Source organism: Lepisma saccharinum, chromosome 1 (assembly GCF_977018435.1).
Source record: "Lepisma saccharinum chromosome 1, izLepSacc3.1, whole genome shotgun sequence".
In the NCBI taxonomy this organism is placed as follows: Eukaryota; Metazoa; Arthropoda; class Insecta; order Zygentoma; family Lepismatidae; genus Lepisma; species Lepisma saccharinum.
This window is the reverse complement of record NC_139229.1, coordinates 98364249-98383382: the sequence shown is the minus strand read 5'-3', so window position 1 is coordinate 98383382 and position 19134 is coordinate 98364249. Positions and strand designations below refer to the sequence as shown.

The following is a 19134-nucleotide window of genomic DNA, read 5'->3' as shown; positions in this document are numbered from 1 at the left end:
ATACACGGTGGATGCACGTATTAGTTCGTATGTCATTTTAAACTGAAGGTCCAGTCCAGATTAGCTTATCTGTGCAGAAAAACTAAAAAAAGAAATTGTCACAGTGTAAGAAAATTTCATGTTCAACCACATACAAAAGGGAATAATTTATTCCATGTTGGAGTTCACATTTATAGCATCTAACCAACACAATTATGGATCGCAACGTATTTTCTGAGATCCATTTTAATTATACGTGCATGATAAAATAACAGAAGTTGAGGAAAGAGAAAGCCAAGCGAAACACAGATGCCTTCTCCAGAATTTCAAATCTCGTTACGTAAGGTTCTGGGTTGAAGTCCAGGGCAGGCATGACTCTCTTGTTCTTGCCCTTTTATCTGCTCTAATGTATTTAATCATAAATCGTCGTTATGGTTTACTTCCAGGGGAGGAATAATGACAATAATTGCCAATACAAAGCCAATAACGAACAGAGGCAGATGTCAAGAAAGAAACAAGGCTTTACAGTGTCTCCGTCTCTCGGTTTCTCGAACTGAAAATTGCTCTCCCGTTCTCGGTCTCGGCTAGTTAAATATAGAAATCGAAATAGTATGTGAAGATACATATATTTCATATATCCCGGTTTTATAGGAGATTTCGTGAGAGATGAAATAAGTACTCTTCGATCATGTTTATTTTTATAAGTTTTGTTACGTAACATCACTTTTCTTCCTAGTCGCGGACGAGTGACCATTACATGAAATTAATGACGAAATACTCAAACACCTGTGACAAGGGAACAAATCCGGGAACTTTGGTGACGAGATCGAAGGTTGACCACTTAATGAGCTTGCCCACCGAGTCTGCTTAATGTTGCTTGTGTCAGGTAATTCGAAATAACTGTCAATATCCCACATTCATTATCATTTGTTTCATAATTTATCTTATTGATGTTATTAACCTGAAGTCGAAGAAATAGTTGAAAGGCAATCATGCAAGATTGAATGTCTATGATGTTACTTCGTGCCGAATAATATGACGTGATATTATGATATGAATATATTAATAATATAATATGCCTAGTCATTCGATTGATTGATCCCAATTGCGTACACAAAATATGGTATAATGTCCACTCCTAACCAAACTCCGTGGCGTAGTGGTTAGCACAGCGCGCTACGACAGCATGGGCCCCTGGTTCGAATCTCGGCTTGGCCATGGGTGTTCTTGGTGAGTGTCCGTGAATCAATGTCATCATATCATCTTCATCGTCGCTATTTGCCAAAAGTGAAAGAATAGCGTCACTAAATAACAAAAATCCAATCAAATGGAACATCTTCACCGATTTAATTCTATACCGTACCAAATTCCCAGTTTATTACTGCTTCTTGCTTCATTTTACAGCATGTCAATTGTTTTCCGGTTCGAAAACAAATGGAATGTTGTTTTGTGCAGTTGATTGTGCATTGTTTCGTTGTTTGGATTGTTTAATTAACGTCGCATTAATTAGTTTTAGACCAATCGTGACCGAGGGAATCGAGAGCACAAAGGAAGTGGAAAAGACAAGTTAGATACCACGGCTCTCTTTAAATGTAGGATTCCTTGAATACAACTGAAGTGACCGCAGAATATTATGGATAAAATTTGTTTCGCTTTTCCCTTTTATTTCTGTTTCAGTTATTTTACTTCGCTTTTCTTCTCCCACTGGCGTTAATCGTGTCGGTGAGGAAGAATTATAAACTCGTGAAATGGACGATGGGACAAAAAAATATATATGCCTCTCCCACGGTTCGAAACTGTGACCACAAAATATTGTCTTATTTTTAAAATTTACGCCAAATATGGTTTCACTCGTCTCTTTCTCAAGGCGTTCCATTGCCTCTCCGATGGCGTAGTGGTAACGTCTTCGACATGTAATCAAAGGCTTCCGAATTCAATACCAGATAGAGGAACATTTGGTTCGGATCCCACTTTAATCTGTAGGTCCAGTGCATAAACTGGACTTAAACCATTAGCGTGTGGCATGTGGCCTGTGATGAGAACCATAATTTCAGTGAACCTTCTTGACAATGACTAGTATCACTCGAAAAATATATTTTCTTACGAGTAGATCTTGTTAAGAAACCAGTTGCTGAAATGTTCTTCTTGAGGCCACGTAGCACCCAGCTGTTGTTTGTTGTTGCTGGGGCATGAGTCATGTGACTCATGCTATCAATGCTCAATCGTTCCCGAGAACTCAGATCCACCAGACAAACTTAAGCGAATAATTTGTTATTTGGGTTGCATAAACAACAGGCTTTAAGACGTTACGAAATTCTAGGTACCGTGGCCCAGGTAATTCTTTCTCCGACTGTACGTACGGGTTTTGATCTGTTTAGCGGTTGGCAATACTGCGGATTTTCTCATTGTCTGCGACATGAACAGCTCGGCGGTTGAGGCAAAACTGGCAGGAAAGATTCTGAAGCCCTGTTGTCGCGCGGATTAATACATGTCGGGAGATTGGCTAGGAAATATTTCGGCAGTGTTTTAACTGAGTTCATGTGTCCATATATGGTATATATCAGCCTATACACACGCATACGACACTGAAGTGCACTTACACAAACATTTCTGAATCTATCAGCATTTCAGACCATCAGCAAGCAGTCAGTCTATTATAGTGTGTGACTATGTCAGTCTAATGGATGATATTCAGGGAACAATTTCCCCCACAATCCATTGCGCCATATTTCTGGCACAACAGATCAGATCCTATGTTGAAAACATACCGGTCCCTCGGGTAAGCATTGTGCATGTGGTTTTTGCCGAAGTGATTAAGGGCATAATTATCGTGATCATATGAGGAATGCGTACTTCTTACCTTTTCAGAAGCCATACAGAAACTGTGAAAAGTATGTAAAGTGGTTAAATGCAACTTTTACGCTGTAAGAAAATTCTCATACGCTTTTCTTAACAAATACCAATCTGTTTGCCCGATTTCAACGTGATGACGCCAAGTTGAATATCATCCATTCGCCTTCTCCATGGGAAATTTGTGTTCATCACCTTAAAATATTCCTTGCTATGGATGAAACAAAATTGAGGTTATTTCTCAACTGGTAAGTTGCACGATAAGTAGGTTGTTGTCAGTACCGTGCCCAAGGGGGTGTTGGGGTCATACCCCCCTTTGGCCCAGTATTTCTAAGGCAAGAAAAGATGGCAAACTGTGGACTGACAACTATGAAAAAGTATACGTAACCCCATCTTTCGAAAATACTGGGCGCGCTAGTGGTTGATGTATGTGTGGTGAGGATTATTTTCAATATCAGTATCAGCCAACATTATGTAGACCAGTGTTCTCAAACTGTGTACGCGTGCCCCCAGGACTACATGAATGATTTGAAGGGGTACGCAATCAGTTCGGTAGAGATATGTCGAGAATACGCACACGACGACATTTGTGCTTCAGGTGTGTAGAGCAGACTTCATTGTTTCAGACTTCATAGCTTTAACATCCGACAGGAAAATAAGGCTAATTTTGTCACTGACGCTCTTATCTTTGTTTCATATGTTTATAAATAAAATATTCGTTCGAAATCTTTACCCATTTAATTCTTCAACTCAAAAACCCACAAACATTTGTTAAAGTGTAAAAACGTCACGAGTACGACTGGGTATATTGTTGAAGTTTTTAAACATGATGCAATAATACAGGCGGTACCTTCTACCTACCAAACTTGCGCGCGCATTGTTAGATTGTGTGAAGTTAATGTATACGCGAGCACGCAATAGTTTGAGTAAGGTTTTTACTTTTTTTTTCAATAACTCTGGAAATTACATGAAAATTTAATGTTTTTATGTACTTTTTAGTATACACTTTCACATATTTATTTTTGTAACTAATCATAATGATTATAAACGTAGGAACACTCGATAAAATAATAAACGTTTACCATCTTTTCACATACAGCCAGAATGCCATTTTGCTTTATTTCAGATACATGCCTCATACATATCAAAAACGCCCCAATCAATTCAATTCCCCAAAACCCACTATTCGGTTGGTATAGACCAATAAAACTTCATTTCTCGAACGAATTTCTGAAACTTTGCAGAGGAATTATTCTGGTCCTATCTGACTCTCGCCTCGGTCTTGCTGGCCTCCCCGATGGTATAGTATAAAAACGCTGTCTCCTTGTAATCGAGGGTCTTAGGTTCGATCCCTGGTGGCGGCACATTTTACGGTGTTTCATATCTCACTTTAAACTGTAGACCCTAATATCTCGATTAACATATTTGAGCATAAGTGGACCTTCTTTTCTCTTGCAGCAACCTCCATTTGTGTACGTAGTAAAGGAAGGGGACAAGAAACCAGAGTACAAAGGGTACTGCATTGATCTGTTGGATGACATAAAGGAACTCTTGGGCTTCGACTATGAACTCGATCATGTCGACCATTTTGGCAATATGGATGAGAATGGAAACTGGAATGGCATGATTGAAAAGCTTGTCAAGAAGGTAAGAATCTGTCTTCTACTTCTTGCTAATAATAATAATAATATCATCTCAACGAACTCGCTTTCGAAGGTTCTGGGTTGACTGCGGATATGTGGGAGTGTCTTCAATTTCGTCTAATCATTATTCGTTCTCATCGTAGCAATTTGTATAGAGAGGCAAGAAGCAAAATAATGAAATAACCGTATAACTGCATTTACGATTACTTTCTTGTATTTACTGGTAAATTACTGGTTACTGGTATTTGCTATATTTTTCTGCACCTTCTGTATACAATATGCATGGACTACATAGAGAACTGAGGTTCTGCCGAATAGGTTTTGTTGAAGTTTGTATCTCTCGCGGGTTTTGCTACAATATCTTGGGAACTATTGCGACTGCAATGATTGTATTTGCAATTTTATAGCTCTCGTTCTGCTCTACAAAATGAACTATAGGATTTTATGTAGCTGCTCAAGAAGAGTGAAAATCATTTATTTCTCTGTCCAATTTTTTAACAAAAAATGAACGAAAAGGAAGGAAATGGTGCTCAAGCATCATAGAAAGAGTAAAAAGAGGATAAATGTGCTAATCTCACGAAAAGGTGCTAAAAGATGCAACAAAGTGTGTTCATTTTACTTGATTTCATGTCCAAAGATACATGTCTCAAGCGATCGGTATGAAAACAGCTATAACACCATTAAGCCTTGTTTCCATGATTATGAAAAAATATAAATATGCTGACCAAGGCAGTAATTTATTTTATTAAAAACATAAACTAAACGTAACGTTTCAACCTTCTAGCAAGGTCTTCATCAGACTCTGCATCAAGTACAAAAGTAACAAGATACCAAAAACAGGGCATTATATATACACAAAACATTACTCCCTCCAGACTATTAGAAAGTTGTTTTGGAATTTTCTAGCAGGTGACTTTCACTAGTGAACTGTACTTTCACCTAAAAGGCTAAAAATATATACTTCCATATAAAATGTGGTTGGGCTTTATATCTCACGCTCTTTTTCCTTCATTTCCTTCCTTCTCCTCTCCTTTTTCTCTCTTGTCCTTTCCACTCTTTCTAACACCTTCTTCCATTCTTTGTTTAACTTCAGTCCCCCATTCCAGTTCATTGTGTCTTCTTCACCTTTCTTCTCTATTTCCTTGGCTTCCTTCCATTTTCTCCCTAGCATTCTCTTCTCCCTTCCTATCTGCTTAGCCTCATCCCACTCTATGTCATGTCCTGTTTCTCTCGTGTGTTTAAATATCGCATTTCTCTCTCTCTTAAGTCGTATTAGGAAGCATCTTATGAATAGCGAAGAATGCAAACAAGAAAAAGGAAAAAAGAGGAAGAGGAAGAGGAAGGGATTATCTACGAAGTAAAATGTAAAGAATGTCAGAGTGTGTACATAGGAGAAACAAAAAAGAGACTGAAAGATAGGTTGAAACAACATAGAGATGATGTACGACTTAAGAGAGAGAGAAATGCGATATTTAAACACACGAGAGAAATAGGATTATTTTATAATTTATTTAATAAAATAAATTACTGCCTTGGTCAGCATATTTATATTTTTTCATGAAAACAGCTATATTTTTAAAAAGGTGCTCCTCCTTAAAATCCGTTCCGTACTTATTAGATAAAGTGTTATGGATATTCAGTGTGTTTCGCGGTGAATATGTAAGTTTTTGTTTAGATTTGCTTTCTGTTATTACGAGGTATAAATCGTATAAATTAAATAGATTTCATACTTATGTTTATTTTGCATTCTTTTTTTATCAGTATATATTGTTATTGGTGTAGATCTGTTAACGGTCTCTTGAAAGAAAGAAAGATAAATAGAGATGAACCGGGGGAAGAAAGCAAGCAACACTCACACACACAGAAAGATACATTACCTTTCGTTCTTTGGAACACCTATTATCCTTAGTAAAGTCAAAACCAATTGCTTATCTATGTTGTTGTAACAAAACCTATCCCCCCGGAAATTTGTACTGGGGGAATTTTTAAGACAAGATTGTTGGTAGTGGAAACCTCCCCTCTCGCCCCCAGGATTTTGCACCCTGCTGGGTATTTTCAATATTTATTTTATCTATGTTTTACGGCTGAGCCACTTTATAAAGAAAAAGTATTGATAAATGCATGAAGCAAATGTGTTTGTTGAGGCACAAAACGAACTGCGACCAACGAGTTAGAATATATGTATAGAGAGGCGAAAGAGATCTTCCGACTGATCGTCCGCCATGATATGAGCACACGAAACAACCAAGTCCCATGAGAACCCATGTCGGTGGGGATATTCGGAAAGGAGGAAATGAAATAATGTTGAGACGAAGAACAGATGGCCATGCATGCATTTCATGCCCCTCGTGTTCCATTGCGATAATAATGAACCGCCACAAATAAATATTATATTGCTAATTGCATTTTGTTTTAAATTCAGGATGCAGATATAGCTTTGGGCTCACTCTCTGTAATGGCGGAGCGTGAGAACGTGGTGGACTTCACTGTGCCTTACTATGATTTGGTGGGAATCACAATCATGATGAAGAAACCCAAAGCTCAGACATCTCTGTTCAAGTTCCTCACAGTGTTGGAGACAGACGTGTGGCTGTGTATCTTGGCTGCCTACTTCTTCACTAGGTAAGTAATTTTAATTTTAACAAACAGATTATTTTTGTAATTTGTTGAAGCATGCAAGCAACTTGCTAGTATTTTTTGTTGTATATTTTAAATGAAGGAAAATAGTGCAGTTAAATATCATTGAAAATGAAAAGAATGAATCAAGTGAGGTTTTCTTTGTGTCTTTTAACAATTAATAGTTTGATATTGAACACTCCAGGTTTTGTAATTAAATATAATTAACATCGCACCAGAGTCATATCGGAAATGAAAAGAAAAACTAATTTAGAAACTTTTCTTAGCCTCCCATAATTCTGTTTTAACCTTCAACATATTCTACGTATTGCTCTTAGATAATAATACGAAATATGTAATTAAAATGTAATAATGATTATATTTGAATATAATAAAAAATCATGCGATTTATTATTATTATTATTATTAAAGAGCAGCCGTGGTATAGTCGGTAGGGCGTCTGACTGCCACGCTGGAGACCCGGGCTCGATTCCCAGTGTGGGTGATGTAAGGTCGGAATTTTTCCGGCCTTGTCCCCGCATAAAGCGTCTCTGGGGCTCACCCAGTTTCAAATCAATGGGTACTTGGGTGCAACGATGGAGAGCAAGGGCGGCCGGAGTGTGGTGCTGATCTCCAAAATGGCCGATATCGAGAATGTCTGTGTGGCCCTACCTCCACATCCCCTAAATGGGCCTTCATGGCATGGTGCTATATGCACGGGAAACTTTACCTTTATTATCAACATACCTAGACATAATATTATGGAACTTATTACATATTATCATTGCTGTGTGTAAGACAAGCCTTAAGCCTTATAAAAATAAGAGCTACATAAATAAATATAGGACTTCAGACTAAGGAACAAAAATATGATTTCTTAAGACTCCTAAAAAATATATTTCTGAAAAATTTCTGTCATAGACTCCGTGAATACTGTCTGTCCCAGGCCCAACACCCACAAGGATTGACAAGGGTCTTCTGGACAATCGGTCCTCGTGACCGAAACATATTCGCTCTAATGAAAGCGATTTATTATTATTATTATTTTCAGCTTATTGATGTGGGTGTTCGACCGTTGGAGTCCTTACAGTTACCAGAACAACAGGGAGAAGTACAAGGACGATGAGGAGAAGAGAGAGTTCAACCTGAAGGAATGCCTCTGGTTCTGCATGACGTCGCTAACTCCTCAGGTACGTAGAAGGGCCTGCCAGTATCTTCTTATATCAAGGCCAGTGCAGACTATCTTCATATACATGCTACGTCATGGATAATAGGTGGGTTGGTTATTGATTCCAACACGATATCTGCAACATAGTTGTAAACGGGTGTTGAAATCGCGTAAAATTGGCATCGTAGTGTTCCTAGTGTGTGCGTGTGTGGATAAAGTGTATTAATTGCAATGTCCTGATATTAGCCCCGTCTAGTTCGCTGCACTTTTTGACACTCGGTGTAGGGAAAGTTGCCAAATATGGGGAGGTTTTTGTATAATGGTGATCCTGGAAAAATGAGTACAAGCAAGTGATAGGTGTATTCCCCGTGGATCTATTGCAGTCATCAAAATCGACAACCATGTAGAATGCATAAAGTGAAAAATAAGAATCTGACAGTACTATTTTTTCACCATATTACGAAACCGTTTTCCTAATATGGGGATGTGAGATTGCCTTATGGAATAAGAATACTGCAAAGAGAAAATCTAAGAATTGTAACTGGCATGCGTCATATTACTATTTATTGCACATCTAAGAAACGTGGAAAAGAACAACATGGATCTGACATGTCATGTCTGCCCCTTTATTGAAATTATTGGTACTATGTAGAGTACAGAAAAATCCAGAGAAACGGAGACAATCTTACACCGGTACACAGAGTATGAGCCCACATGTAACAAACACACTACACATCGCACCCATTCTTCCCCTTGATGATCATCTGGAAAAAGTCCACTGCAATATAAGCACTCAGTGTCAGCCGTAGCACAGTCATCTGATGCAGTAGACTCTGAATTATGGAAACCTGAGTCTATTACATTGGGAACAAGTTTCAGTTTCTTACAAGCGGAGCCTCCTATTGAACTTTTTTGTTTACCACATACAGCAGAACGCGCACTCTTCTTACACATCTGTCGTTCTCTGGATGAGTCTGTGGGTTGAGAATCAGTTCTGTTCACGCTACTATCTCCTAGGAAGGATAGTCTGTGGTGAAATATTAGCTAGTTGCGTAATATATACTTACAGACAAATTCAAGCTTAAATTGTGGATTTAATCATCGTTTTTATTGTAAAAGTGTTCTGTGTTATTACAAGACAGTACATTTATTGAAACGTAAGTTAATATTAAATAATCTTGTGATTTAGAAGATAAATCAGTGTTAAATCTAGATAGCATGGAAGGCTCTGGGCCATCCAGATAAAGTTTCCTGCTTGTAAGAAATTCAACAAATTTCATTCAAGTGAGGGAAAATGTCTAGCGAGGAAATTATTAATCAAAGCAGAGAGGACGTCCAAATGGAGACGAATGAAGTAGTGGAAGTAAAAAAGGACACGTCTTCAAATAAAGACGGAGAAAATATGGATGTTGAATTGGTTGCTAAGCAACCAAAAAGTCAGAACACAAAACGAAATCGAGCAAAAGTTAGTGGAAAGGAGGAATCTATAAATGCTCCAAAAATTTTCAAAGCAAACGTATTAGAGCGTACAATGCAATCAAAGGACAATGTGAATAAAAATGACTTATTCTATCCTGGGCACGATGGCCCATATATTGTGCTTGTTGAAGGAGCGGAACACAACGTTGGTAGTTTTAGTGCTATTATGTTAGGTAGTCACTTAAGAGAAGCTAGAATTAAGGTGAATTATGTTAAGGCATCGGGTCCTAATCGTGCAAAGGTTTACTTTTTAACATCCAATGATGCAAATGACTTTTACTTGAACAAAGAGTTTCAGAAGAAGTATAAAGTAAATGTCAAGATCCCGAAGAGTCTTTTACACAGAATGGGACTAATATATGGGTTACCGTTACATATAAATTTAGAAGAAGTAAAAGATGAAGCAGAGGCTGAGAGAAATATTCCAATAATCAAAATGGAAAGAATTAAGAAGAAGATTTATCAAGAAAATGGGGAATTTGTGTTCAAACCGACCAAATTGATCAGCGTAACGTTTCAATCACAAAGGTTGCCCTCGCATGTAAAGCTACTCAGTAACATATTTCAGGTACAACCTAAAATAAAATCTGTGATGCAATGCAGGAATTGTTTCCGTTTCTCTCACACAAAGGATGTTTGTAAGTCCAAAGCGATATGTCCAAGGTGCGGTGATTATGAACATGATGATATATGTGCTGCAGTACCTAAATGCATAAATTGCTCAGGAAATCATCTTGCAACTGAGAGGTCGTGCAGTAAGTGGGAAGAGGAAAGAGAAATTCAGAAGGTGATAGCATATGAGGGCTGTTCATATCAAGAAGCAAAGAGAAAAGTTAGTTCTAGTAGTTCATTTATGACCGAAAGAGACGATTATTCTTATGCAAACATACTACAAGATTTCCCAGAGTTAAAAACAACTAACGCAGAGTCTTCCTTTGTACAAGCTCCAAGTTCAGCAATTACAACAGGTAACAGATATGAGGTGCTGGCCACTCTAAGAGATGAGGAATCAGGGACATCAAGAAACTTATATTCGTGGAAATCTTCTCAACCTCATCTTTACAACATGAACAATAGTTATGCTGATCGAAGAATTGGGAAGATATTTAAAAGTAAAGAAGTTATGAAAAATAAAGGTATGCAAAATCTAAAGTCGTGTGACAATCCTCAAACCCAAAACGAACAAGAAATACCAGATTATGTATTACTAAATTCCCAAAGCAGTCCAACGTCAGTGACAACAACGGAAAAACGAAAATTAAGAACTAGCATCCCACAATATGACTCTCAAAAGCAAATAATGATTAGTTTGTTACAAGTTATGGCAAAACTAACGTCGAACATAACTGTGGATGATAATCTTCGGAGAATTAAAAATATTCTAGTCGATTGTGCAAATATTACTTCACAGTTATTGAAAATTATTGAAGAGCTTGAATCATATGAAGATGCTCAACATTAAATATAATAATCAGTAAGTTATCACATGCAAAATATGTTTTTGTTTGTGCAATGGAATTTATGCTCGTTTCCTTCAAGAAAACTTGAACTCATGAAACTGATAGAAGAGCATCATCCTCTCATTATATGTGTGTGTGAAGTATGGGGGGATGGGAGAGTTTCAATTGAAATAAAAAAATCATCACGCAGTAATTAATCAAAAAGGCGGAAAAGGAGTGGGTATATTTGTACATGAAAGTCTGGCATTCCAACCCATATCATTTAATCCCAATTTAGTGATTCTTCGAGAATATCAGGTGGAAGTAGTGGGAATACAAGTGCAAATTTTGAATAAAATATTTACTGTTATCTCGATCTATATACCATCTTCCTATACATCGCAAAAAATTGCAGTGAAACATTTAAGGTCTATGATTAGTTCATTCAAGACTCCATTAATCATAACTGGAGATTTCAATTGCCACCACCCATTGTGGGGTCGACAGGCAGCAGATAAGTTGGGTCGAACTCTTGTTGAATGGATGGAGGCGGAACAGTTAACTATACTAAATGATGGTTCACCTACTCATATGCATAGAAATGGAAGTAATCCATCATCTATAGACTTAACATTAATTTCAGAAAAGTATTGTGCAGACTTTACATGGGAAGCCGATGTGGACTTGAGAACAAGCGATCATTATCCATGTTATTTTTATCTGGCTTATTGCCATGCAACAAACGAAAGAATATTAACTATTCGTAAATGGAAAGTACTCAAAGCTAATTGGTCTAATTATACTAAACTTTTAAATATTTATTTCTCAGAGGATGATGGATTAAAACCTGATAATATTACATACGAGGATTGTAAAAATCATTTCGGCTGTGATGGACTTGAGCTGTCCCAGGGTGATAAAAAGTAGTCAACAACACTTCCCAAAGATATACTGATGGACAGAAGAGTGTGCTGAAGCAAAACTACATAGAGTCGAATTAGCAAGAATATACTCACGTCAACCAAATCCGGAGAACTGGATAGCATTCAGACGCTCTGTGGCCAAATCAAAGAGATTATGCATAAAAGCAAAAAGAAAATCATGGAAATTATTTTGTGAAAATTTACACCCAAGCATGAAATTAGGATATGTGTGGAATAAGTTTAGGTCGCTCAAAAATCCTCGTACAGCAAATGTGGTCCCTTTGAAATCAAATTGGAAGACTGAATTTATTCAGAAACTCATACCTACAGTGTCAGACGGAGTAATTGAAACACCAAATGAATTATGTAGTTACACATCAAAACTACGTTCGGCGAAAGGTTTTGCAACTCCAATTTCAAAAGAGGAAATCTATGAAATCATCGGCAACAGTAAAGAATCTGCTCCAGGGATGGATGGAATTACTTATTCTATGATTAATCACCTTCCAGATGTAGCGTTAACGGCGATGTGCACAATTTTTAATAAATTCTTAAATAATGGAAAAGTACCAGAAGATTGGTCCAAACAGTTGATTATTCCAATTTTAAAAACAGGCAAGGACCCTCAAGTAGGTAAATCATATAGACCTATAGCTTTGACGTCAGTTATAGGAAAGATATTTGAGAAACTGATACAAAAAGAATAGAATGGTTTTTAGAAAGCCAAAATATATTTCAGTTCGAACAAATAGGATTTCGAAAGGGTAGGATGCCAAGACGGATTAATCACTCTTTCCTCGTATATTTTCGACTCACTGAAAAGAAACAGACTTGTATTAGCTGCATTCTTAGATGTAAGCGCAGCTTATGATAATGTAGATATTAATATCCTAATACAAACAATACAACAGCTAAAAATACCTCACAACTATGTTTTGATATTATGGAAGTTACTCAGTAAAAGATCTGTATATTTCCACTTTTTCAGTGAAAGTAGAGGACCGTATTCAGCCTGCAAAGGGTTACCTCAAGGAAGTCCTTTAAGTCCTTTGTTATTCAACATATATATGATCGGGATGAAAAGGAAATTAATTCCAACAGTCAATTATCTTCAATATGCAGATGATATCTGTATCTATTGGGTTGGTGCGAATGAAATGTCCACTTTGACGTCTGGTCGGAAACTCAGCTCAACCACACAACACAGGGATTGACTGAGGTCACAGGTCTAACGTCATAAACTCTGTATACGTCCAGCAAACAGGCTGGAGCACCCAAACAGTCAGGAGGCAGTGTGTTGCTGAACAGGGTCATCTGAAAGTGCACCATGGAGAACACACAATTGCGAGTGATTTGTCTCTACGAATTCAAACTTGGACATTCTGCTCAGCAAGCCGCCAAAGACACTAACAGTGCATTTGGGCCAGGAATGGTAAATGAACGCACCATTCGCCGCTGGTTTGTCAAATTTCGTTCCGGTGACACAGCATTGCAAAATGAACCCAGTGGCCATCGACCAACATCATGTTCGGATGAGCTCCTCAGGAACCCCGTGGAAGCGGACCCTCGGAAAAGTGTTCGTGCCATTGCAGACGAGTTAGGCATACACCATACCACTGTCGTTTGGCGGCTCCCTGCGATCAGTAAAATGAAAAAGTTGGACTCATGGGTACCACATGATTTGACACCGGTCAACAAGACTCGCCGTCTGGAGGTGTGCAGTTATCTGAGTGTAAGGAATAACCTGGATGGTTTCCTGCATCGGATTGTCACTTCAGATGAAAAATGGATCTGCTATGACAATCATAAACGATCAGGAGAACGGTTGGATCGTGATCAACGTCCAGGACGGTTTCCGAAACCACCTCTCTACCCACGGAAGGTGTTGTTGCTGGTATGGTGGTCTATGGTGGGTGTGATCCATCATGTCTTTCTCAGACGAGGTGAAACCATCAATGCAAATTGTTACAGTGCTGAACTCCATGAAATGCACCACAAACTTCTCCACAAGCATCCAGCAATGGTCCACAGACATGGTGTCCTCGTGTTGCACGACAATGCTCGCCCACATGTCGCGCAAAGGACGGTGCAGGCTCTCCATGAGTTGCAATATGAAACCCTTCCTCATCCAGCATATTCTCCCGACCTCTCTTCCATTGACTACCATCACTTCCCGCATCTCGATCACTTCCTAGCAGGGAAGACCTTCGCTGATGATCGGGCGGTGCAACATGCCGTTGAGGAGATCTTTGCGTCGCAGACTCCAGACTTCTTTCGCCATGGAATCCAATTGTTGGCTGAGCGATGACAAAAGTGTGTGGCTGCAGACGGCGACTATTTTAATTAACCAGGTATTGTAGTTTTGATTTTTTTGGCCTTTGGCAATGACGCACCTGGGCCGGACATTTCATTCGCACCAACCCAATATATGTCCACGACACAAATTCATACTGATTTTCCTGTTTTAGAGGAACAAATATTGGAAGTGCAAAAGTGGCTTGAAAGTAAAAAACTCTCCATTTCAATGGAAAAATCTAATATTACAATTTTTAGTAAAAAGGGAACACCTCCAATAGTTCACTCAATGAGCCGAAAAACAAGAATTCCCATTACATCCAGAGTAAAATATTTAGGTGTCATCTTGGATGAAAAACTAACTTGGAAGGACCAAATTAAAGCAATACAAGTCAAATCAGAAAAAATGTTTAATTTGTTCAAAGCAATAGCAAATACTCAGTGGGGATGTCATCCTCGAGTTATGCTTTTATTTTACAAGAATTATTTTCGGCCTATGATAGATTATTCTCTATTGTTAATGTGTAACTTGACAGAAGGAAAATTGAATTCCATTGATGTCATACAGAGGAAATTCTTGAGAAGATGTTTAGGCGTTATGAACAGCACTCCAAACGTAGTAGTATACATGGAAGCGGGTGAATGTTCCATTTCATGTAGACAGAAGATGTTAGCAGCAAATATGCTCTTCAAAGTGAAATCATATCGTGAGCATCCTTTCAACAATGTACTAACAAATATGATACACTTACATGAAACAGGAAAAGTAACAAACAGAAAATCTGCTATGTGGATAGAATTGTATAATTCGTTTTGTCAAGAATATCAGGATGTTCTACAGATGCGTTCACGGCCTGTTTTTTCATTAGATTATCCTCAACAGTCTCTAGATAATATTCATTTCCCTCGTTATTCGCACATATCGGAATATTTTACTCAATGGCCAAGTTTTTATTTCATATACACAGATGGATCTAAAAGTGAGTCAGGAGTTGGATGTGCAGTGTACGATCCACGACATAAAACAGATCTATTATTTCGGCTTCCACAAGACTGTTCAATATTTACAGCAGAATCTTACGCAATTTACCAAGCTTTAATATATGTCCAAAAATTAAATTTACGAAAGTTCCTAATACTTACTGACTCGCAAAGTGTATTACAGGCTCTTAAATCGTCTTACAAGAGTCTTTACAAATTATCTCCTTATATTATAAATTGCATACAATTAGTTCAAACAATACAAAAATCTGGAAAAACCATTGAGTTTTCTTGGGTTAAAGCTCATAGCAATATTACAGGTAATTCTCATGTAGATGAATGTGCAAAGAAAGCAGTGCGCCTTCCAAATATTACGAACTTATCATTATACTATACGGATCTTCTCCCTAGAGTAAAGAAGAAAATTCTGAATGAATGGTTTGATTGGTGTCGAAATGAACTTACAACAGTTGGAGAATCATACAGACCATTTGCTGAATTCAAAACACAAAAAACATGGTTTCATCATGTAAGTGCTACAAGAAATGTAATTGTATTAATTAATAGACTGAGAACGGGCCATTTGTGTACTAGGCAACATTTATCCAAAATTGGAATAACGAACAATAAGAAATGTGAATGTGGCTGGGAAAGTGCAGATGCACAACATATGATACTGGAATACTCAAAATATAATAGAGAGAGAAATATCTTGTATAAAACTTTAAATAATCTAAAGGTTCGGTTTCCAACAAATTTGTTAAGTTTAGTTGTTAATCCAGATGTGAGAATTGGTTATAGTTTGTTATCATTTTTAAGGAAGTGTAACATACAATTGTAAAAAGCAAAATGTTCTTTAAAAAAATCTAATATGTGTAAAATAGGGGGCATGGACTGATAATTTTATTGTAAAACAATTGTGTGTGTATTGTTATGGACAAAAAACGGCATAAAAGCTGTTAGGTTCCAAATAAAGGGATGAATGATAAATACTATCTCCTAGGTCCTGTGCAGCACCTCCAACCAACAAACTATTTTTGTAAGGTGAGCTGGTTATGGCATTAGCAGATCCTTTACGTTTTGTTGTAGGCCTAAGGAGGCGTCCAACAGGGGGAGGAGAAATGTCACTTGCCTTCACAGTAGAACGTGTAACATGCGGTGTACTTGGTGTAGGAGAAATGTCCGTGGACGCAATTGAATGTCCTGCTGAAGTGGATGGCAGGTTTAGAGCTGTAGCTGGGCTTTCGTCTGCAGGCACTGTTTCGGTTGGAAAATTATGATCTCGGAAGATGTCTCTATTGCATGGATATAATCCTGCTTTCTTAAATCCGCTGGCAGCATTTTCAGCTGTTGCTGCTCTCATGTATGCATTCCCGAACAATTTCCCAACCTGATAAATTGTGACAACACGACCTGCATTTTTACGCAACCACCGTTCTATTTCTTGAGAATAATAGCTGAAAGACCCAATGAACGACAAGTCTAGGGGTTGCATTTTGTGAGTTGCGTGTGGTGGTAAGGATATTATGGTCACATGGTTTTCTCTTCCTACATTTATGACATCTATATTTCTCACAATGAATAATGTCTGTCCAAAATCAGAACAACAGGGTGCTCTGCTCTGGGTTTAACATAGTTCACGAAATGTCTGAACCAGTCTGTAAATATTTCACTTCTAATCCAGCCTGACGGATGACACGCACGAATAGACCCTGGAGGTGTCCCATTCATGAGTTCCATTTTCATATATTTTCTGGGAAAAATTAGGAGAGGCGGAACATAATTACCTGCTGCACTCATGCATGTTACTACAGTTCTCAAGGTTCCTCTTTCAGCTGACTGGAGGGTAGAAACCTTTCGCTGCCCTTTCAAAGCACTGACTTTGCTGTGTTTACTTTGAACAATGGAAATACCCGTCTCATCACAGTTGAAGAGCCGTAGTGGGGAATGCATGATTTTATCCATAGCCGGTTCGAATAAATTAAAGAAATGATCTACTGCTTCACGAGTGAATGACATGGCTCGAGTGTTAAGACAGTCCTTCAGGTGTTCTAACTGCTAGTTGTGGATGACGTTGTAGAAACAGCCTCAACCATTTCTTCCCTGCCTTTTCACTTGCCTTTGAAAATAAATGTGTTAAGTATACCATTGCGAACTGCCAACTGGTAGGCTAACCGTCTTACACCACTCATAGACAACCCGAAGAAACATTTTTCCATCGTAACACAATAGTTCACGAGATCATCTTCCACATCTGGAAGAAACACCTCCTATTGCTTCCGTTTGGCCATCTGAAAAGATGAAATGTCACCTTCAGTATCAAACGTCCAGTTGCAGCTCCCAATTTGGGGCTCTCCATATTACACACCCGACACCTCTCCATATTAGGCAACTTCGTTCGGTATGTTATTTTCAGTACTCTCAGTAACCATTGTTTCGACCTGACCTGCCTTTTCACAGTATACTGCAGCTACCAACCTTATATATATATATATATATATATATATAACGTTCATTTGATTAGTTAGCACTCACCACGTGATCATATACCACACATACACCGACCCAGAACGTAGTGCAAACGGTGCAGATACCAAATACCCTACTTGACTCGAAATCAACGAACTAGACGAGTCGGTGTTGCACCGTGTAACCAACTAGACGCTTCGGTGCAAAGAGAGTCAAAAAGTGCAGAGAACTAGATTGGACATTTTAGTTGGTCACAATGCACGGGGAACGTCCCGTGCCATTCCGGACGGCTTACTACAGTTGCTGTCTTTCTCTTCCAAACTTCATATAGATTTTTTTAAATGTTATTCTTAAGAAATAAGGGAGATTTCAGACCGAAGCAGCACGCGACAAATGCCGCTTGTGAACGAGCCAACCAGCAGCAACGTTTCACACAAGCCTGCGTTCGATTGGTGAAATCCTTAAGTGACACGTGTCGCCTGTTGCTGCTTCGGTGGGATTTCTCCCTAAGACTTTTCGAAAAAATCCGTCCTTCGTATCTTCCATTACAATGCTGTCGAATCCCGGCCTACGCATGGGTGTTTTCTTTTGTGTCCATCAATTTCACAGCATCATTAACTCATCCTCGCGATTAGCCAAAATCGGAGGAAAAGTAACACTAAATAAGAAAAAATCATATTAAAATCAAATCATTACTGGGGCATTCCAGCGTAACGTGCGTGATATTTCGCACACAAAATTTATGGTTCTATATAGATATGATTAAAATATTCATAATGAACTGATTCATAATTACGAAGTACTTCGTGGTGTCTGCTAACAAATAAAAAACCTTGAGTATGATGGCATAGGCTGAATGCATGAAAAGCATTAACAAGAGTGAGTTAATAGTGTGACGCTTTAATGATGTATCAAATTTTGACCTCATTTGTCTGTGAAGCAAGCAGACTGCAGATGTTGGTAACTTTTATTGGAGAGATGTGCAAATTATACACATTCACAAACATCTAAATCATAATGCAATTAAAAACGATGATAATTTTCCATATTAACTCATTTTGTTATTCATATGGAATAGGACTACTTTTCGTGGAATGCCCCTATTAAGATGATTTTGATGTGTCAGGAGGCTTGAGAGGGTTTGTGGGATTTGTGCGTGCGTGTGTGTACTGCCATTTGTCAGGCCTTGAGCTACCGGTGACACGTGCTGCCTTGGTACCATTTAAAGGAGAATTAGCATTCGTCTTCATTGCTATTCCGAAGCCTCCTGCAGGATATTTGTCTTTCACTTA

The 19134-nt window shown here is 38.2% G+C and overlaps 1 protein-coding gene across 1 annotated transcript in view; it reads left to right on the top strand.

The window, feature by feature from the left end:
• LOC145998506 (ionotropic receptor 25a-like) overlaps window positions 1–19134 on the top strand; it is a 211554-nt gene that overhangs the window by 150360 nt on the left and 42060 nt on the right. Inside the window, exons 10-12 of the mRNA XM_083134932.1 lie at window positions 4288–4476; window positions 6895–7094; window positions 8140–8278. Of these exons, the coding sequence (XP_082991058.1) occupies window positions 4288–4476; window positions 6895–7094; window positions 8140–8278 (528 nt within the window). The remainder of the gene's footprint in view (window positions 1–4287; window positions 4477–6894; window positions 7095–8139; window positions 8279–19134) is intronic.